Here is a 16469-nt window from a genome sequence, read left to right on the forward strand (position 1 = left end):
ATCATATGTCAGATATCGAACGTGGCTATTATTAATAAGATTTACTTTTTATCATTCATTTAATGTTAACTTGAACTTCATGCAAATCATGTTTAGAGTTTCTAATTAGATTTATTGCTCTGTAATGAAACTATAACGTTCTCTGCTATTAAAAAAGCCGTTTATCGATATATAGAATACGTTTATGCGTATTCTGTATATATATATATACAGAATTTTAACAAAATTTTTAATGTATTGGCAATTGTTTACTTTGGAAACGTCGCAATTCCGGTTTTTACTGTAATTGCGATTGTGCCTAGTCATTACGGGGTTTCTAGACAACCAAAAATCTTACGGGTGAAAGACTGACCCCTTGACGATGGTTCCGTGACTTCCAATGGAAATCATTTCCTGTAACTAACTTCACTCGGCAGAATCATTCGAAAATACTTTTGGAATTTGTTTCTTTTTCCGGATTTATCAGTAGTTTGGTTTTATTTTGAAATAATTTTTCACCCTTTAAGAACATTAATTTGTTAATTATCAACGTACGTTTACATTTTCAAAATTTAACCGTGAAAGTTAAAAATAAAATTCTGTTTATTTTATTTCTAACTTCCACGATTTATGTGAAAAAGTATTCTAAAAGATAAATGTTTAAATTTCGTAGGTTTTCTCACAATAGTAACACTTAAATAGGGGTTAATTACCCACAAAATCCCCTCAGGAAGCATCCCCCATCGGCAGATAACCCGCGTGTCGCGTTGTCGTACAAAAATAAACAAAATATAATTAAACGAAACAAAGTATTGTTACACGTTTTAATATAGTCCACATGTATTACATAAGGAAGAATATTTAATAATTTTTTTCAAAATAATACCTTTACTTTATATCATTGTAGTTTGAATAAAGTATAAAACCGGAGAAGTACATAAAATCCTAACAGGTTTTCAAGAGGAATATACCAAAAATTCTGCTGTTTTTTTATGCGAATGGGACAAGCAAGAACTAGTAACTATTTGGTAAAAATGTGATCCGATCGCGCAGCAAAAGTATATTGCCTCTCGTGCTTGGTGGAAAAACTAAACTCATCTTACCTCCTATTAATATCAAGCTCGGTTTATTAAAAATCTTTGTGAAAAGTATGGACAGAAAAAAAATGCCTTGCTTATCCTAAACAAAGATTTTCTCATTTGATCCATGCAAAAGTAAAGTAGAAAATTTTGTTGGTCTCCAAGTAAGACAACTTCTGAAGAAAAAGGTTTCGAGGAAAACTTAACCCAGGTGAAAGAACAATGTGGAGCGCATTCGAAAACGCAAGGAAGAAATTTATGGGGAGTGTATGTGCTAACAAGTATGAGGAAATCGTAGAGACGTTCGTAACTCCCTACCAAATACTGCTTTGCAGTATGTTATTCGAAATGCATTTCTCGCATTTTCATTTAGCTTTATTGTCCGCTAACATAGGAGCTGTTTCTCATGAACAGGGAGGAATATTCTCAAATGAAAAGCGGTATAACGGAAGGTGGAACAGAAGATGGATTACTGCTGGACACTGTAGCAAGAGCTTTCACAAGAAGAATGTAAAATAAAGAAAACATCATAAAGTATTTCAGTTTTTAATGCATGAAGTTATGAAAAATAAGTAATTGACATAAATTTAGTTGTATCTAATCAGCCAATTAGCAATGTGTGTAGCTAATAAATATGATATTTTGAACAGTAAATGTTTCCTTCAAAAATTTCATTTCTCTTAAAAGTGGCAGATGTTTGGGCAATTCTGTTGCGAGACTCGGATTAAGCATCATCGAAACTATAAAAATACAGCAATGAATTGTTTAACTTTCTTAGCAACATTTAAAACTTCGAATACGGCGTCATCTGTTATAATACTTTACTTTTAAAAATATTTTATATCTTTAATTATTATAAAATAGCAAAAAATAAGCTTAATTTTGAGGATAGGGATGCGTTTTATAAAAAAAATAACTCGTTTGTACTCGTCATTAGCAATAACAACTCGTCATTAAGACCCATCCTACTGGAGATACGAAACAGGGCTCGCATTATCTCTCTTTCCACTAACCTTTACTCAATCAAAATTTAACAGCATCAATCTACTTAATAAATACATAATAATTTTGCAGGGAGATTTACCCTGCAAAATTTTAGAAAATTTTGACAAACAGCACAGTTATTAAGCTTCAAAAAGCGTGAAAAAATCGTGCTCCATACACACACTAACATTTATACATACAGAAAATTCCTGCTTATTTCTTTGCATTTTTTCACATTTCAAGCTTTCCTGATTAAAAAATGTAACAATCTTGAGGTTATTTTTACACCGATCGTCATACTTTCCCTCTGTTATAAATTATAGCCCAAGTCCTTTGTTACAACATGCTTCACTGATGTAATGTTTATAATTTCTATTTAAAAATAACTCGATATAACTTAATTTTGTCCTTCAAAGTCGTAAAATTCTTGGAATCATGAAATATAGGAAACACATAATAACACCTAATGACTAATATCTTCCGAGATATGTATAAATCTATAAGCATAATATTTAGATATCTCCATGTTTCGTATCATAAGCAATATACTATGGCTTTTACATCTGAGTTTTAAGCAAATCTTCAATCAACGTTACAGCAGTTAAGATCTTCTGGTTATCTATTTCAAGTCTTATACCTGTATACACACGAGCTATACAAGTTACAGCTTAAAGCAGTGGTCTCAACCTTTCTGGGGCCGCGAAACACCATTCATACACTTTTTATTACACGGAGAATTAGCATCAATACATTCAAAAATTGATAAGCAATTCCATGTTCACTATTCTCGAAAAACAATCAAGCAATAAACTAATAAACTTTAATATATTGAATAAAATAGAAACATAGAATTATCTACGAATATAGCAATGAGAATAAATTAGAATAAATGCTTTAAAATGTTTTCTTTCTTGGAACACTCGAGATAGGTTTGCGGAACTCTAAGTTAGAACCACTGGCTTAAAGTCTCTTGTGCTCTTCTAAATTTATTATTATTTAGAAGATTAGAAGACAGGAAATGACCTTTTATGAAATATCAATCTGTTTATCTGTTATTTATCTTCACAAATTTGTACATTTTGGTGTGAAAAATATAATTCTATGATCAATGTCCCCAGAAAAAAAGCTCAACATTTTTCTTTTATTATCTATTTCGTCTCTATTCATTTTCAATTACCCCAAGACTTTATCGTTACTAGACCTATAAAATACAGAACAATACTGAATGCAAATAAATAAAGCAAAATTAGCCAAACAAGCAGAGTGCATATTAATTCGCCTTTCAAGTTACCAAAAATCGGAGTCAAGTAAACAATAGAAATGATAATGTAAACATATTAAGTGAACAGTTGAGATCGAAATTCTGCGTTGGATTAAATGTTCACTTTGATCTCTCCCGCGATTTAACTTAGACTCAGAAACAGGTAAGTGACCACTTAGAAAGCAAGGACAAGCTTCGAACTAATCGGAACGGTCGATCGAAGAACAAAATTCATAAGGACCTCTGTTTCAAGGACATAAATAGGCTCTGTAGGTTTTTTTACTATTCTCACAAGAGGAACCTATAGATACATTATGCGAGTTGTCTGGTAAAGTGGCATTAGTACAGATTGATAAGCAACCGATCACATAATCCGTTCCATTTGAATCGGACTAAATCATTGGCTTTGATAAAAGCCCACTGTGAGCCTTCCCGAAATCCTCCCACAATCTAAGTATTAAGAAAAATTTTGGGGTATATATGCAATAAGTTCTGAAATCTAAACAAAAAGAACAACTCTGTGATACAGCACTATATTGAAAAACAACGGGTTAAATTTCTTGAACAATCCACGCCTTTGGCAGTCTCGTATTGCTGATTGATTGGTTTTTGTGTTTTCTGTTTCGTAAATAAATTATAAATGCAACAATAGCATCGTATACATTGAAAAACGATAATCCTAGCCACATTCCTAAATAACCTCCCAAGTAACTTGATATTTCAATCGCCTGCAAGAAAAGAGTAGTTATACAAATAATTTATTTTTTTTAAAATAATAATACAAACTGGACGTATATTAGTATAATTTACATTTACCTCAAATTTCGGTGAATATTTATAGACCAGAACTTCTGGCTTGTGAATGTAAAGCTGAATTAAAGAGAAACGCCTCCTGAAATGATAGAGAGTGCTTATTTATTTGATTAAAAGATTTAATGATTATCAGAATTCTCAAAGTAATTTCGAATTACAATCACATCGTCTAACCGAATATTTACCTAATCTGAAAAAGTTTGTATTTGGGATACTTTGAAGATTTAAGCAAATTTTTTATCTGGAAACAAAAATTGAATTATACTGCTTTATCCGAAAATAAGAGAAAAAATATGGTTAAAATATAAAATGGTTTTTACCTCTTTAACAGATGCACTACTGATCTCACGTTCTTCTACGTCATATTCATATTCCAAACTACTGAAAATTGACGTTTAAAACTTATTATTTCTTAATGCAAATGGAAATGTCTCGCTATTGAAAAACAATAAATTTAAATTACGCAATTAGAAACGCAATTGCTACGCGACACGTTATTGTGAACGAAATTATATTTATGAGTATGTACAGAAAATTCTTCAGGGGAAGATTGGATAGTAATAATTACATCAATAAATTTTTAATTATTTATTTATTTTGAGAGTTTTCACAAGTAGATTCTAGAATAAGGCATTGCATTAATAATAATAATAAGTAGACTAAGCGTCTCGTGGTCGAGGACATAAGGTTATTTTAATCTCTTCTACGATTATAGCGTAATTTGTAGAACTTTTTATTTGATTCCAGGGGATGGCAAGTGCGTCCTGCGCCGACTCCCAAAATTATTTCTATTTAACAACTTGTTATTACGGCATTTTCGTCCATAGAACCTCTTATGCAAATATTGCAAAGTAAACACGTTGTAGTTGTTATACAGTTTTTGGAAATATTTCGAGTCAATTCATATTTAAATGAACGCTTTCTTTGAACTGTTTCTATCGTATGGCATCAAGAATGTGTTTTTTAGCGAGAATCTTTATTGATTTGGATAGTAAAACACAATGGGGCGACCAAGTGGTTTTCTAAAACTGAGCACTAAGTCTTGCCCTGTGAGCACTAAGAGAGCTTCTTTTAGCAAGCCCATTATGGGTTTGGCACACAATGAGAAACACAAGTGGTAAGAGACGTGATCCATCCTAGAAAAATTCCTGTTGTTTAAATGAAGGCTCAATGAACTGCTGTTACTTCGTAATTTACACGATGATTAAGTTTAAGAATGACACAAACAATTTTAAATTTGTCTTAAAAAACCCGTAATAACTTTTATATCAAATAATTTATCCCGGACGCTAATACTTACTTGGAATGCGTGTAAATCGTATACACAAAGGTTTGGTTTATTTGGTTACGAAAACGCGATTCGTGGATCTGCCGAAAGAAAATGCCTTCCCGAAAATTTTTCAGAAACTAGCAGCTATTTAGGTGTTACTAACGTGAAAAATACCCGGAAGACTCCACTTCGTCAACTCGTTGGTAAGGAGCGAACCCACGACCAGTGTACTGTACAGTGGTTTTGTTTATTGACCACTGGTTAGTTCATAATTAAAGTGTATAACTCGGTATAACTAGAAAGTATACGATGATTCTAAGTTAAACGCCTCGAGTAAATGGCGTATACTTATTATACCGTCTGTTGACAGTTGAATATGACAAGAAATGCCAAAAATGAAGTATTTTCATTTTCTAAATAATAACAAGCATAAAAATGTTCATTGTTTTGAAGTACAACACTTAAGAAATTAGAAAACTGGTACTTGATTGCTTGCTGTTCTCTCAATTACTTATAAATTCTGTGAAACTTAAATTACAGTTGCTATAACTTTATGATAGGTTCCAAGGAACACAAAAAACTAGCATCGTAGCATTTCTTGCATTTAATTCATAATAAGTTTACAAATTTTACATCTATGACTGAATAATGTTTTCATAAAAATTTTTATTACAACGTAAAAAATAACGTTTCAGTTAATAAGAGAAAACAAATTTATTGAACAAACAGTAGAAAACATGTAGGAAACTAGAAAAAAATATCAATAAAATTCGTTCGTTTAGTGCAAACAATAATTGAAATTAACTGTCTTCATCAATTTAAAAACCACTGAACACTTGTATTAAGTTGATTACCGTGGCTAAAGAGCTTCAGGTATAAAGTTTTTGAATTTTCTTCATGTCTCTAACATCTAAATTTGAGCCAGTTTCCCCTAGAAAGTCCTCCTGGGAGGAATTCCCGTTGTCAGATCGCTTATGGCTTCGTTGCCTTATGTTAAAAAACCAAACTGTTCCCTGGTCGCCCCTATTACCGAACCCATAATGATTATGATTAAAATGGTTCTCTCAGTACTATGGGACGGGAAAATTTTTTTATTAAATGAAGTTGAAAAGTTTAATATGTATATTATTTTAGATAATTTCAAATTTGTGCATGCATTCGGTTTTGATTTGCAACGTAATTAATTGTAATTTTCAATGTAAAATTAAAGAAAAAATTGTTTCGATTCTTCATTATTTGATAAATCATTAATAATATTTTAACTGGAAAATTCTTTAAAAACAACCGAAATTTACATGAAAATCATATATTAAAAATCTTACGATTTATTAACATTAATTAAAATAATCGTTAAAAGGATTATTTTAATTAATGTTGTAAAGTAATTTATATATAAAAATAATAACTTACTCACAAGGTCTGTTGCAAAATGAATAACAATCTACATTGTCACTGAACTCTAAAAGAAATTATACATTAAAATACCCGTTTTAATTTTACGAAAATTAAATTTTACTTTACTTACTTTCATCATTCACGCATAAATTATAATCATGGGGATAGAAATTGTCTCTCAAAATACAATTAATCTGTTCTTTCTGTTGCTTGACATCGCATTCTGATAAACAGCTCTAATTTTTTAAAACAAACGTTTCTCTCGTGAATTATATTTCATTTAGTATGAAATTACTAGTAATAACTAAATCATATTCTTAAATTAAAAGTAGTGTAATACGTAACAGAACTTTTAATTAAGTATAACGAGTATTATACAATTAATCTTTTTCACTTAATTTTATAAATGTAGTATTTGATAATTAAATAATAAACCAAATGATAAATTAAACATTTTAAAAATAATTAAATAGCTATGACATATGAGGCATTTGTAATAAAGAACACGTGAAGAGTTGAATCAGTATACAAATTGAATCTATTGTTAAGAAAATTTAATGTCATATATTATTTATTATCCACTTAGTTTTGAACTAATATTGTTCGTATTTTAACCAAAATTCTTTTGGTCACGTCAGCCTGGCCGAACTTACGACGGAAATAAAAAAAAACCCTATTAGTACCCATAAGGCAGAGAATTAAAAATAAATAAAGAAAATAAGAAAATCAATTATTCGGCCTTTCTTTAAAGAAAAAAACAAAATGAATACATATTTCAAGTTACTTCCTGATCATATAAATTTATAGCCTACGATTTATAGGCTATAATGTACAGTACATATAATGTATATGTACCGACAATACATTATATAATGTAATACAGTAGGTCTATATTAATCATGCCGCATAGCAGCGGTTCCCAACGTTTTTTGACTTGCGTATCCCTTGGCAGCCCATTTTCCTCTTTTGTTTTGCGTGTTAGTGAAACAGCGGCGCATCAGTTACACCAAATACTATATAATATAATATTTGATTGTACAGCGCTGTATAATTACATGTAAAAAAATTTTTTTAATCGAAAAGCGTTGGTGGACAGAAACAGATATAATAAAAATATAATTATATATATATATTTTTAAACTAAGCATCGAGTATTATGACATCGCCAAAGGCCTCAACGCAGAATCCACAAGTTTTATAATATATCCGCAATTATTCTTTTTCACGCGTACAGTAGGCCTACCTCTAAACTACCACGAACATACCCCTAGGTGTACGCTTACCCCCGATTGGGAGTAGTGCTGTATAGCATTCCCTTTCTGAAAACAGTATCTAATGCGTTAGTTTACACTAACGCATTAGATACTGCATTTAATAGTTAAAAATTTATATATATATATATATATTATAATAATATAAATTCATTCTTATAATTACGTTTATTATATATAAATACATTACCGCCATACTTAGAGGTCCTTTATAGTTGTTCTTTTTCCATTGACTTACGTAATCGAAACAATTTGTTGGATAAGGAGACTCCAATAAGTGCTTTTTCACCTGTTAAAATCGTTTATGATATGGAAATTAATATTTTTATGAAGGTTTACTTGTTTTATTTAGCTATGAACAAAATACATTTGCCAAAAATGAGCTACTTAATTGTACAGTACAGTATGTATATCCGGGAAGAAGCGTCACCACATTTTTATTTTCCGGTTGTTATCTATATAACTATTGTAACAGTGTCAAATTTCACCCTTCCTGTTTTTAGACGCCCTGAATCCAAAAAAGTAAAAAAAGGAAAAGGATTTTGTGTGCGTGTTTGTTTGTTTCGTTTAATATCTTTATATAATGTGAACATTAACAAACAATTTCGAACATTTTGACCGCTCATTTTGCTGTTCCTCTCACTTTGCTTCTTGAGGAAGTCAACTCGTAGCCGCGTTCATCGAGCAGGCTCTGTTCCGAACAAGTCTAGCGTCAGGAATGTCCTGACAAATAATGTCTCGGTATCTCTTTGACACGAACAAAAAACCAGTGGGTGGATGACGCGACTTCCAAACACCCCCTGCACTCAATTATATAATGTACAATAATTGCAAGATCATTCCTAAATGTTTCTGCTTATTTTCATACTCACAGGTTTAATCAAAACCGTATAAATATAGCCGGGATCCAAATTTTTTCCGTAAATACTAGGATCTTCAATACTAAACGGTGAGTGTATCGCGAAATTTCCTTCTACTTCTAACTCTGGAGAAAAGTATTCGTGAGGCAAAAAATCTATGAAGAATTCAGCAGAATACAGCGGAGCTGAAAACCATTTACAAAAATTAAAACGAATCATTAATAAAGAATCTAATTGAAAATGCTAAGAATATTTATTAGTGTCAAATATTAAAATACACTCACCCATTCTGGTCGATATAAGAGGTTCGTCCCAAGAGGCTCGACTAAATCGAAGGTTAAAAACATAACAGGTCCCTTCCGAACTAGGTAACCTATCGTTCATTAAATAATAATCGGCCCTGGAAAGTATTACAATAATTATTATTTAAACTTAAATCATGCAATTTTCTCACAGGATTCATAGTTTATGCTTTAAATATATTATACCGTTTATAAAGCAAATATATATATAATTACCTTTATTATAGAAATAAAAAAGTACATTTACGGAAAATATAAAAAGAGAAATAAAAACAACTATTTAAAAAATTCGTGTTAAATGCCCAGAGAGACTCTTAGTAAGTGGTATGACAATTTCATATGTAACAGATATAACGTAAAGAATGAGAAAATAACTAAAAAATGTGCCCTCTTTTTTTTATATAAATAGTTTTTATGAAAAGTATAAAAGTAAATTTAATGAACTTTCTATACTTATTATCCAATCTCAGAAATTAGGTTATCAAATTATTTAAATTTTATTTATAATAATAAAAAAAATATCGGCAGTTGGACTTATCACGAGTAGTATATAAATTGTGATGTACTGTACGTGTTCTCAACCAAAATGCTATTCACGCGAAACCAAAACGGAAGCTGGAAAAATACTGAAAGAATATGAAGCAGCAATAACGAAGATGTATCGGTACGATGCAATTGCAAGTTTCGTAAAGAAAAAAATTGACTTTGTTTAAAAATCATTTGCAAAAAAAAAAAAAAAAAACAATGTAAGGCCGCGACTCCACTAGCGTAAAAACGGCCGTAAAAGCTTTTAATTACGTGACCTATTTTCGTTTGCGCTCGGATTGTGGTGAAGATCCTGCTAGCGAAGCTCTTTACGGCGACGGTACTATTACGGTTGTATACGTGATATATCGATATAAAGACAATGATTATATTCTACGAGTTTTTTCTGTACTATAATTATAATTACTTATATTATCTTTACTTTCATATATTAACTTTTATTATTGTATTATTAAGATAATATACAGCACTTATAAGCTTAGCTTTTTTATTATATACTCCTCTAAATGAAGGATTTTTCTTCGGCCGTCCATATCTCGTGTTTTAGGCATCCATTATTGTAATCGGGATACCTCTTATCGTAGATATATGAATACTTTCGGATGTTTTCGATAAATCTTTCCGAATCTATTCTACAGTCTATTTATCGTAAGTTGGCACCTACTGTAAACAAACTAAGACACACTCATCTCTGTTTACAGTAGGTGCCAGTTTACGATAAATAGACTGTAGTTCTTTTTCAAGTAGCCACGAGAGAACGTACACAAAAGCTCGTTTTCCGCCATTTTCGCACCGTGTCACAATGAGCTAGATTTCACCGATTTCTGATTGGTGGATGGTACCGTTTTACGGCCGTATTCTCTTCGAAAGTTGAACACTTCTCAACTCGCTTTTACGTTGGTTTTACGACCTGCTCATGCGTAAAATATCATGGTCACGTGATTAAAAGCTTTTACGGCGAGCGGTTTTACGGCCGTTTTTTACGCTAGTGGAGTCGCGGCATTATGACACATTTTCCTACGTGTGATCAGATAAAAGCGCATAATCAAATTTAAAACTTATTTTGTATACTAGTACTTTCTATATATTAACAGGACTTATTATACTGGAAAATTATGGATGCAGATATATAGTCATACAGATCAAAAATAATGTACTTTATTTAGTTCACCTGCATAATCATAGTTGCTCTTTTCCACACTATGTTGATAAAATTAAACAAATCAGAAACGAATTCGATAAACGTTTTAGATTAGATTAGACCACTGGATTAGAACCTGTAAAACTTATAATCTGGACTAATCTAATGGTCTAGTAAATACTATTATTATTGTGATATTGCGTCATATGGCAAGACTTTGGAACCAAATGTGTACTGTATCAAAATTTAAAAACTATAAAATTAATAAAAACCTGTCAAACTAGCAAATTTAGATATAAATTCGTAAAAACATGTAGTAATTAGTTAAATACTTTTAACGAAAATAGGTACTTACGAACAGGATTTGGTAGATAAATCACCAAGGACTAACGTACAATTAGGAATCAGCTCGTTTTCCCGTACAGCTGCTTTTTTGTATTCCGCAAGATAAGCTGCAAACAACGGCTTTTCTGGAATCTTAGAATTGAAAATGTCGATAAATTTATTATTTAATATAAAACGAACTATGGATGCTGTATAATATAGATGTGTACAAAATTACTTTAATCCTTAATGGTTGATTTTCTCACAGCAACTTTAGTTGGATGACTCAAGACTTTATTATACCACATGTTAACACAGATTATATAAATTAGTTGCATTTCATGCAGAACACGTAGAAATATTAAAACAACCTAAGGATAAATTAGTTAACATCTCGGTCATAACAATGTTCGGTTTTAAATCATGTCATTGTCCTTTAATAGCACTGAGGAGGAGCTGTGGCGACACAACAGCCCGACATGCGTATGTATAATTTGTGTTAAAATTGGTACAATAAAGTCTTAAGTCATCCAACTGAAGTTACTGTGGGAAGATCAACTATTAAGGATTAAAGTGATTTTGTACACATACACACATTTAATTTAAAGATTGTGATTACATGTTAACAGATAAAATGACTAATGTTAGAGTTAATTTCCTGCAAAACTGGGACAAGAATTATTATTACAATATTATTGTCTTTGAAAATCTAGGGAGTTGAATAAATATTCAGGAAATCTCGGTGTTGTAAGTCTTTCAGCCTCAGAGTCGTATTTAGGCATAAGGCGTTAGCCTCAGGCAACTTATACAAAACTCAAATAAAAACAATTTAGAAAATAAAGTGAAAGGATTTGACGTATTGGGTTGATGAAAATGAGTTAACGTAACAGACTGGTCATCTATCAAGGGAAAATGCTTCAGTGAGGACTTTGTACGAGAACTATCCCCTATTCAGGTATTAAATACGTGAAGAAAACAGAGAAAATTCATGTGACCAGTCAGATAGGAGGAAAAATTTTCAGTAAAATTCGAAGAATTGACTTTCAGAGCTCCCTTGACACATTATTATGCTGAAGGTGAGAAACTCTTCTCTTTCTGTATGAAGAAAGCTTCGCTCTCTCTGACAAGCGTTTGTTTAATGATCTTAATTAAGGAAGCATTGAGAAGACAAAGATTTCATAGCAACGAGGAACTGAAGGAGGAAACGCATTTGTGGCTTCAATAACAATCGAAATTTTTTTTTTTGCCACCAGAATACAGATGCTTGTCGAAACATGTAAAAACTGCAATACAAGGATAGTGACTGAGTGTAAAAATTACATCTTATATGGGCTTATTATGAGGTACTGTACGACTCAATAAAATGTAATTTGCCGTTACTTATTGCACCAACCTCGTGTATACGCAGAATCACCGAGAAAATACTACTGGAGAGTTCTCTCCGGATCAAAAATTAAGTCTGTTCATCGTTCAACATCTCCATACAAGTCTCAGAGTTCACATAAGAGTGTTTGAAGCAAGAACTGCAGCTATTTGAAACACAGAATAGAACGTTAGCGTTAGAAATTTCGTACTTTACACGTTCTGTCCAACTAATCACGTTATATTTATGAAAGACACTATACACATTGGGTTAATTCATTACCTAGTTCAGAACTTGTCCTAGTAATGGTAGTATCGACCGTTTTCATGTCACGAACATGTTTTCTCACCCTGTTCGAGTCCTTCCTTTCTTGTGTTTTGTGTCGTCACTATCGCGCCAGGAAAGCGTTTCCAACCATGCATTGCTATGTGATTTCCCATCGTCTAGGTGTTCTCTATCTCTCCTGAAAGTTTGTAGCGCTGTGCTGATACACCCTGTATAAATAGAAATACCTCGTATGTTGAAGATTTATGACGTATGAGTAATAACATATGTACTTCGAGTTATAAGTTATTTCCACATAACTGAAAAAAAGCTAAAAAATTTCAGCATCGAGTTGCTTAGCTTTCCCGGCAACATTTAGTGACACCATGTTTTTAAATATGTATTATAAAATGGCATAAAGCTTAATTTCAATATAGGGATTGGTTTTATAAAAAAAAATTATAAATGCTAATAACGAGTAAATTTGTCATTAAGTTCCACCCTACTAGATATACACCCGACCTCCTTTATCTCCCACCCCTCCAATCTTTAACCACCGAAATTTAATAGCATCAATTCCTCTAATAAACAATCCTTCCTGCAAAATTTCCGACAAAAATCACAGTAGTTATTAAGCTTCAAACAGGGTAAACAAAATCCCCGCACACAGACACACAGCCATACTTACAAAAACAAAACACCGAATTTTTTGCATTTTTGGACATTTCAAGGTGCTCCGAGTCCAAAAATGTAAAAGTCTTACAGATCATATTTGGCGAATCGCTATATTTTTCCTCTGTTAAGCCTATACATGACAACCGGGAAATTAATAAGTTAAAGTTTTTCTAAGCTTCACTGCGTAAGGTCTGTTCTTTGGCAATTTATCATTCGTGCATTTTGTGTATATTATACACGAAGAAGACCACTTCATAAAGCTTAATGTGCATATTTGATGAACTATTCTGTAGTTCATATATTACAGTTGTGCTCTACGGCACTGGGAATGTACAATAAAATATTGATTGATTGATCGTTATCCAGATATAAGCCCACTGTGCTATCGCCCAGTTGACTGTGGCCGGTTTTATCCTCTCACTTCAATACGAGAAAACACAAACTATGAATCGAAAAGTTCAAGTAGTTTTTTAATAAAACTTTTATAAATAAATAATTTCAAATTTCATGTTGAAAGTTTATGCTAATTCGAATTTAAATTTAAAGTTTTAATTAATTCCTATAAGTGTTTGTAGTTTTGTATTTTGTCGAAATTAATAACACTGAAGTAGAACTACTAAAAATTAAACTAAACTTACCATCAAGTTTTTAAAAGATGAAAAATTTCCCAAATTTTCACAGAAGTTTCGGCGTTTCCTGCAAAGTTCGCTAATATTCTCCACTGGTTTACATTTTTGGGGATTTTCTTTACAGTAGCGAGTTCGGTGGACACTACATTAAGCGTAAAAATATGAAAATATATGTTTTATTTATATAATCGAAATAATCACTTAGGACTATCCAGTCTAAAGTGAAAATGCATTTATAGTGCTTATTTTATACGTTCGGCATTATTATTTATATCAGATGCTGTTAACAATTTTTATGTTTAATTTGGTCGAATTCGGGAAGTCGAAAAACCTCAAGTTTAGAAGTGATCTCTGTCCGACATGGACAGGTCCCTTACCATTCAACAGCCTAAAACTAAGACTAGTAGAACGTTCAATGGACCAGAAAAAGGTCCCCTTAACGTCCTTAGTGTAAGAGGATATTAAAAAGTTATTAAACAAAATTTACAATGGAGTAAGTAAAATTTTCGGACACCTAGTAACCCAGTTAATCTGCTAGAACTGATTCTTACATAAGGAATAGAAACACTTAAATGTACTGTACAGTACCAACTCGGTCTCAACCATTATTAAGGCCTTAAAATATATACAGTAGACCCCCCTGTAACACGGGTTCATATAACATGGATTCGTATAACACGGCGAAAAAATTGCGATCGTATTCGTATAACACGCTAAAAGAGACTCGTATAACACGGTAAAACGTCATCGCCGACTCTTGTCTCGACAGGATTGGTCGAATCTGGACCAATAGCGGATATTGTACAAACCGTTGAGTTTAAACGAGCGCTGGACCTACTAAAAAACATTTATTATTCAAAGGCCATAAAAATTATATTTTTATTAATGATGTCTCCAAAGTTAAGTTATTTTTCTGCGAAAAATTCGCTTATCAGGAAACACGCGTTCGCCGTTCGATGAGCCTCTCCGCGACGAAAACAAGCTTAAGCAATGGCGTTGTCGAACGGTGCACACCCGGTAAGTGATCCTATAATTTTTTGTTTATAGCATAGTTTATATGGATTATTCCCAAAAAAATTATACGTGATTTGGAAACGTTGAGTCAAATTAGTCTAGAATCGGTTAATTTTATGAAAAAAAACCTTTCAAACAGCTGTAGCCCCTAAACTGCATACGTGCCGGGCCGTGATTGGCTCATGTATTTAAGTGACTGCATCCCTAAACTGCACGGGCAAGTGACACTCCCTAAACTGCACGGGCTGTGATTGGCTCATGTATTTAAGTGACTCGTACAACACGGATTCACGTAACACGGAACGTATCTACCGTGTTATAGGGGGGTCTACTGTATATATTTCTGTATTTCAGTTAAGTGATCTTAAGCTGTTTATATACTAAAATGATGTGTAATTTTAACCGTATTACACCAATGTCTGAAATACTTATACATACATTTTTCCCAAAAAATTATTTTAAAAACTTATAATTTACCCATTTGAACTGCAAATAGTAATTCCAGGAGGTTCAATTGCATCTACAGGCTTCTCTTGAATATCGACCACGATGGGATATTGGAAGTAGATAATGAGATACCTCGTCACTTGGTAACAACAACCGACGCAGAAAATTAAGTAAATTATAATTCTGAAAATTATTCGGTATTTACGTGTAGTTCTTTTTTCCGTATTTTCCATTTGTTTGTTTTTACTCTGGAAATAACAAATGACCATCCTTAGTGTAACAGTTGTGTTTGTCCAAAATACTGTCAATTCGTATTGCTAACTGGCTGTTATTTATTAGATAATAACGTAAAAATGTCAAATTGTACATTAAAATATTAAACTTTAACATTAAAACGCTACATATACTTACTCCTTTTGATAAATGGGACAAACTCGATATAGAGGCGAAAAATATTTTTACTAAAAAAGAAAGCTGAATTTATCAATACAATTTCGACTTTTAATTTTTTTTAAATATAAATATTTGCTATCCCTCACGCAATCTCCTAGTTGAATCGATAACAAATAAGGCCCACCAGTGGCCATGCGGTTCCGTTCCCTAAACACAGGAAGTTCGGTCGTGGGCTCGCACCTCGCCAGGACGGGCTGGCCACGTGGAGTTTTCCGGGTTTTCTCCACGTCTGTAACGCCAGTTACCTTTAGAAAGACCCCCCGAAAGCATTCTCCCTAGGCAGATTGCCGAGATGTTAACTTAATAAACAACAACGATAACAAATAAATATTATTTAATCTTATTAAAAATCATTTTCACAAAAAAATATTTTATAATAATTATCGTAATTTCCTATAA

The 16469-nt window shown here is 32.1% G+C and overlaps 1 protein-coding gene across 1 annotated transcript; it reads right to left on the reverse strand.

The window, feature by feature from the left end:
* Positions 1–4297: 4297 nt before the first annotated feature.
* LOC136968137 (uncharacterized) lies at positions 4298–15905 on the reverse strand. Its single transcript, XM_067262096.1, has 10 exons — positions 15648–15905; positions 14166–14298; positions 11257–11378; positions 9197–9312; positions 8925–9097; positions 8243–8341; positions 6912–7017; positions 6797–6845; positions 4437–4497; positions 4298–4357 (listed from the first exon to the last, which is right to left on the reverse strand). The coding sequence occupies exons 1-10, from the start codon at positions 15884–15886 to the stop codon at positions 4298–4300; spliced, it is 1158 nt and encodes a 385-aa protein (XP_067118197.1). The 5' UTR covers positions 15887–15905.
* Between the last annotated feature and the right edge of the window lie 564 nt (positions 15906–16469).

The sequence above is a fragment of the Centruroides vittatus genome, unplaced genomic scaffold (assembly GCF_030686945.1).
Source record: "Centruroides vittatus isolate TY-2023 unplaced genomic scaffold, ASM3068694v2 contig_1401, whole genome shotgun sequence".
In the NCBI taxonomy this organism is placed as follows: Eukaryota; Metazoa; Arthropoda; class Arachnida; order Scorpiones; family Buthidae; genus Centruroides; species Centruroides vittatus.